The sequence below is a fragment of the Monopterus albus genome, unplaced genomic scaffold, assembly GCF_001952655.1.
Source record: "Monopterus albus unplaced genomic scaffold, M_albus_1.0 scaffold235.1, whole genome shotgun sequence".
Taxonomy (NCBI): Eukaryota; Metazoa; Chordata; class Actinopteri; order Synbranchiformes; family Synbranchidae; genus Monopterus; species Monopterus albus.
In genome coordinates this window covers 344,203-350,508 of record NW_018128115.1, presented here as the reverse complement: position 1 = coordinate 350,508, position 6,306 = coordinate 344,203, and the positions used below count along the sequence as shown (strand labels likewise).

General features: G+C 45.0%; 2 protein-coding genes across 2 annotated transcripts in view; one reads left to right on the top strand and one right to left on the bottom strand.

Moving 5' to 3' along the window:
- Positions 1-3,469, bottom strand: part of sde2 (SDE2 telomere maintenance homolog (S. pombe)) — a 9,869-nt gene extending 6,400 nt beyond the window's left edge. Inside the window, exons 1-3 of the mRNA XM_020620277.1 lie at positions 3,294-3,469; positions 1,011-1,128; positions 816-927 (exon numbers count right to left, since the gene is read on the bottom strand). Coding sequence (XP_020475933.1) covers positions 816-927; positions 1,011-1,128; positions 3,294-3,398 — 335 coding nt within the window. The 5' untranslated portion in view covers positions 3,399-3,469. The remainder of the gene's footprint in view (positions 1-815; positions 928-1,010; positions 1,129-3,293) is intronic.
- Positions 3,470-5,386: 1,917 nt separating this feature from the next.
- Positions 5,387-6,306, top strand: part of mrps28 (mitochondrial ribosomal protein S28) — a 4,668-nt gene continuing 3,748 nt past the window's right edge. The window contains exons 1-2 of the mRNA XM_020620283.1: positions 5,387-5,436; positions 5,656-5,722. Of these exons, the coding sequence (XP_020475939.1) occupies positions 5,387-5,436; positions 5,656-5,722 (117 nt within the window). The remainder of the gene's footprint in view (positions 5,437-5,655; positions 5,723-6,306) is intronic.

Sequence of the window (6,306 nt, the reverse complement as noted above, 5' to 3'; positions counted from 1 at the left end):
TTGAATGGGTTTTTGGTTTCGGACGGTTTCCTCTGTAGCCGCTCCAGGCGCCGTTGTTCCTTCTCCGCTTCCCGCTCCGCCTGCTTCTTCAGCCACTCCGCCATCCTGCAACCACCACAGGAGAAGAAGAGTAAGGCCCACACAGACGCAGCACAGGAGAAGAGTACGGCTCACGCAGCACAGGAGAAGAAGAGTACGGCCCACACAGACGCAGCACAGGAGAAGAAGAGTACGGCCCACACAGACGCAGCACAGGCTGAACATCGGAGCAGTGATTCTGCACATTTCCTGCATGTCATGTGTCATTCAGCTAACAGTGGAAAATCCTGAGGAAAAGTTGCTACATGGCCAAACACCAAAACAAAAACAGGTGCTCTAGTCCGGCAACGTAAACTACTGGATGACATGCACCGTCTACTTTCCACTGTAGATGAGTGAGGAGTTGCCGCCTGCTTCCTACATCAGCTCCATTAGCGTCAGTTGGAGTGAGTCCATGTGAAAGTACAGCAATGTATAGTCCGGAGCATTCACACAGAGCTAGAGGACATATTGATGACGTTCTATCATGTGACTCGCATGAAATTCAAATCCAGGTACATAGTCTGGAGTTCATGTGTGAAAATGCCTTGAGTCAACAAGATGGCGGACTCGAATTCTAGGAATGTATGAATGAAAAAATGCCAGTAACAACGAAGATCTGTGAACTGAGGAGTCTGTCCGTCAGACTGCAACTGTTCTGTGTGAACGAGGAGCTCCTCTCTCCATGGCTTACTCTGATGCAAGCTGGGCTCTGGGAGCATCTCTCGGACTCTTACTCTTTCTCGTGGTTGACGTCTCGCAGTCGGCGCCCGCTGAGGTCTCTGCAGGCTTCACGGTTCGTCGTCTTCTCGATCTGAGCGCCCAGTGCTCGCAGCATGGAGCCGAACCCTGAAACACACAACACACACTAAAGCTTCTATCGGGTTTAGGCAGTGTTGAACAGTTGGATTGGTGGATTTCCTGGAACAGACCTCCTTTCCCTCCACAGAGGCGGGGCTCCAGGTGATAGACAGCTCCATGCTGCAGGGGTTCCTCCAGGTCAGACAGTCTGCCATTTCTGATGATGTAGAAATCCTGAGCAGAGACTCCCTGCAGAGAAAAAGAAAACACTGAGATCACACACAAAGGCGTTTCTGTAAGAGTAGAAACATAATGGCCTCAGTGTGTCACTCTAATGCTGAGTAAAATGATAGATTCACACATTGAAACGCTGCATGCAGGTGAATGTCCCATACACCATAAACTGATTCCGAAAAAAACCATCAATCGATAAGTTATACAACTTTGTACTCCGGTAAAACTAAAGTATCATGAGCCAAACATACCACAGTATCATCAGTATAGTTCTCAATATCATAACGCAGCACTGTAATGTTTTAGCCTGTGGTGGAGACAATTTTAACTATTTTAAACGGCAATTTAATGTAGCATTGAATAAGCTGTGGACAATAACTGCAGACGACTGCAGCGCAGCAAATAGTACAGGATTTCCTCTGAAATGTAGTGCATGTAAAAAAGCACCAGGAAAGAAGTTTCTGAATAAATGAACCGAGTTTGTGAGGAATGCCAAACTGAACTTCAACACCTCATGTTCTGACCAGGTGCAGGTCTGCCCTCCCTGAACCTTAACCCGGGTCCGTGTGTGCTCCCTCTGAACCTTAACCCGGGTCCAGGTCTGCCCCCCTCCGAGCCTCACCGGCACAGAATCTTTGGGGCAGTTGTAGCCAAGTTAATTTTATATTAAATTTTTGTTGATTTTATTTTTGTGAACATTCTCAAAACTCCACTACATTGTTTTGTTCCCTTGAAAAGTGTTGATTGCATCGTCAGCATAAGACCTGATTTCTGGCTTCCTACTGGACGTATGTTGCAAGGGGGACATTAGTGTATGTAACACACGCACAGATGCACACTCAGCATCACACCATATTCCCGGCAAAACGCTGGATAACACTGGTGTGGGTAAGACGCGTCCCTTGCTCCCTCTCATTCTGTCGAGATTAATGAACTTTAAAGTTGTATATCTTGGTGCAGAAACGTAGCGTTATATACATATATTGTGTTAAACGTTTCTGTGAAGCCGTTGTGTCACTCATACACTTATAAAACGGCTAGTCTGACTGAGATTTTGTTTCGTTAATATGCTGTTTAGACACCAGAGAGAGATGTGTGCCTGTGGATGTGCTCATCGTGCCCCTTGCTATCCTTTCATTGGTATGTTGTGTTACTGCACTTCAATTTTAACTCCGCGCACAGTTATGCTGGGGAAGGTAGCCAATTTCTATTTAGTTGAACATGTTAATTGAAAATGTACATTTCATTTCATAAGATGTACTGAATTTGTGTTAGAGTATTCATAGTTCACCCTGTTGGTTATTTTACTGCCCATGGTTAGTAGTGTTTTGATATGGGTCTAGGATTTGTAATGTGTCAAGTAAATGGACAAGGAGAAAAATACTGGATAACACTGGTGAGGACACCAGAGAGAGATGTGTGCCTGTGGATGTGCTCATCGTGCCCCTTGCTATCCTTTCATAGAATAACCTTCGAACCCTGAAGCCCTGTGTGTCCGACCTGTGATTCATCTCACAACCATTACAGTCACCCCAACTGGACCCGCCCTGGGGAGTTGTGACCACACAGACTTGTTGTGTGTTTACAGTTATTTAACACTGGGATAGCTTCAGCTTCCCCTGGATTTCAACGTTTATGGGGAGGCGACAGTGGTGCGGTGGGTAGAGCAGTCGTCTCCCAACCGGAAGGTTGAAAGTTCGAATCTCGGTGCCTGCAGTCCACAGTCGAATTGTGCCTGGCCAAGACACTGAACCCCCGGCGTTGCCCGCCCCGCCCACAGACCACCAGGGGGCAGAAGGCCGCCCACCAAGAGCTGGGGTCTGTCGGAGGTTTCTTCCCTTAAAGGGAGTTTTTCCTCCCCACTGTCGCCAAGTGCTGCTCGGTGGGGCTGTTGGGTTTTACCTCTGTAATAGTAATAACAGTAAGGTTTAGACCTGACTTTATAAAATGGCGACTTTTGTTGTGACTCGGCGCTATACAAATAAATTAGATTTAACGACAACGACCTATTAAACTAAAGATAAACGTAGTTACTAATTCTTTAGAAACTTTAATCAGTAACGTTAAAGCGTTTAACAAACGTCGTTAGCTAGCACCAGCGTTAGCACAAAAGCTAACTGCCGAATGTAAAACACGTTCCTTCAGTTTTTCCACGTGACGTTGTTTGGGGAAACACTCACCCGTTGGACCAGAGGAAACCGCTGCAGAACATCTCTGACCACAGAACCTTCTGGAAACTTTAAGTTAGAAAACCTGAAACTCTGAAAGCTCACAAACACCTCCATATTGGCTTCTCCTATAATCAACTGAGCAGGCTGTGCGCATGCGCGTCTCTTCTTCTACACTTGTTCGCAGTGAAAGGACATCATAACGTCACTTTCCCACAGCGCCACCTGAGAAAGACCGCGGGTGTTTACAGTTAGGTGGATAGATCTGAACCGCCCCTCTTCGATATGGAATTCATCTCTGATCATATACAGTACTCTCTCAGCTGCGTGGTCTGGACTTTCTTTTGCTCTGCAATTATAACCATGAAAAGATTCCAGCCAAACAGTCTGCTTTCCATAAACAGTGTTTGCTGCCCAGGTCTTTGATTTACAAACACAGCTATTCTCCTCACAACTATATCCTTTGGCACAATAGAGACATATTGTATAAGAGCAAATTTCTCTACTTTGACAACTGGAAAAACTATATAATATTTGTGAGACAACTATTTAATAATCAAAGATAATTATTTGGTTAGAGTGAATTTCTGTCTCACTTTAAGTTCCCAGTAACAGCCAAGCAATTCGCAGTTGTCTTTGATGCCACTTCCTCTGGCCTCGTCATGATCACGAAAGGCCTTTTGATTCAAAAACCAGGACCAATGTCATAGTTTAATGGATGCCTCAAATGCTAAGATCTGTTTTTCACCAACCTCAGACTGTAAGAAAATGCATTCACTTTTTCATCAGCAAATTATTTCATGACCAAGTGCCATTGTTTATTGGAATAAACATAGGGACAAAATTGACTGGGAGAGGGTTTGGTCTCTACCTCAAAAATACTTTATTACTATATTATTACGGTGGCGCAGTGGTTAGCACCGTTGCCTCACAGCGAGAAGGTTCTGGGTTCAGGCCCCACCCGGGACCTTTCTGTGTGGAGTTTGCATGTTCTCCCCGTACTTGCGTGGGTTCTCTCCAGGTACTCCGGCTTCCTCCCACAGTCCAAAGACATGCAGCTTAGGTTGATTGGTGTCTCTAAATTGCCCATAGGAGTGTGTGTGGTTGTTTCTCTCTGTATTAGCCCTGCGATGGATTGGCGACTTGTCCAGGGTATACCCCATGTACCGTGTACCCCCGTGATCTAAGATCTAAAAACATGTTCAAGTATTTGTTCTAACTTGTCCTCTACAGACATATTTTATCAGAATCTGAATCAACTTTGCTGGTCCACCTCCACCAGAAGGAGAAAGGACACTCTTTTGAGGACAGTGAAGTCCAGATCCTCTCCAGAGAACATCGCTGGTTTGAGAGAGGTGTTAAGGAAGCTATTTTCGTAAAAATAGAACACCCCTCTCTTAATAGGGGTGGTGGACTAAGACACAACTTGTCTTCCATCTACAACCCGGTTCTGAGATCTTTGCCCAAACATGCCCACCAGGACAATAGGCGTCGGTTGACAGGGGAGGATCCAAAGACAGGTAACGACCCTCATTGATACTGGGCTGGGCTGTAACGACTCAGTCGTTAATGGACATTGTTGGCCTTCTAAGGACTGAAACCACACCGAGGGGGATAAATATCTCCGACTTAACACCAGTCAGTCAGAACTGATGAAGCCTCTTGGATGAGAGGTGAAACGTCTTCGATCTAGAAATCCAAGTCCAGTTGATTTCCAAGGTTATTTTGGTTCTGGTACTATAACTCTGTATCTTTTCATAAGGCAACAAGAAACATACGTCTATTTAAATAGGAAAAAGAAATAGGGTAAAAATATGAACTCTTTATAAATATTATATGCATAGAGTAAAAGAAGCATTTTTTATAAATAAATACAAAACAAGTTATTGCACTGCACTGTTATTATACTGACATGGATTAATTGTTCATGCAAGTGATAGTAAGGTAAGGTAAACCTTATTGTGCCTGAGGGGCAATTTGTCTTACAGCCAGCAGTGAATGATAAACAGCAACAATAGTTCACCCATACACAATACACACTGAAATTGACAAAACAAGTAGCAGGGAGAAGAAACTGTACTTGTCTCTGGTTCTCTTGGCGTACAATGACCTGTAGCACCGTCCAGAGGGGAGGAGTCCAAACAGTGTGTCCAAGGTATGAGGAATCTGTAGAAATCTTCTCTGCCCTCCTTTTGACCTGTGAGGTGCACAGGTCCTCCATGGAGGACAGGCTGGCACCGATGATCTTTTCTGCAGTCCTGACTGTCCACTGGAGCAGCTCCTGTGACAGGTTGAACTTCCTGAGCTAGAGCAGGAAGTACATCCTCTGCTGTGCCTTCTTGATGATGGTGTTGATGTTGAACGTCCACTTCAGGTACTGGGAGACAGCGGAGCCCAGGAACTTGGAGGACTCTACTGCTGATACAATGCTGCTGGGAATGGTGAGGGGTCCACTATCATCTCCACTGTTTTGAGCGTGTTCAGCTCCAGGTTGTTGTGACGACACCACAGGACCAGCTGTTCAGCCTCCGGTCTGTAGGCCAACTCGTCACTGTCTTGGATGAGACCAATGATTGCTGTGTGATCTGTGAACTTCAGGAGTTCAGAGGGGTCAAAGTGGGCTGGGTCAGTTTAGAGTGGATATAGATATATGATTCCAGCAGCCTCCACTGCTGGGCCTCCACAGGAGAACTATACAATCTGTTAGAAACCAGTTTTTATTCTGTTAGACTGGATAAATAAACCAGTTAATATATCTTCATATACTAGATAAATACGGATGTTAAAATAAAATGCTACTGAAATCAGTTTACATTCATGTTTCTTATATTATTGTTATATTATTATTGAGAAAGTCACTTTTGGCTTTTCCCGTTAGGGTTCGCCACAGCGAATCATCTGTTTCCACCTAACTATCCTCAGCATCCTCTACTCTCACCCCAGTTAACTTAATGTCCTCTTTTAGCACATCCATATATCTCCTCTTTGGCCTTCCTCTTGACCTCTTGCCTGGCAGCTCCATCTC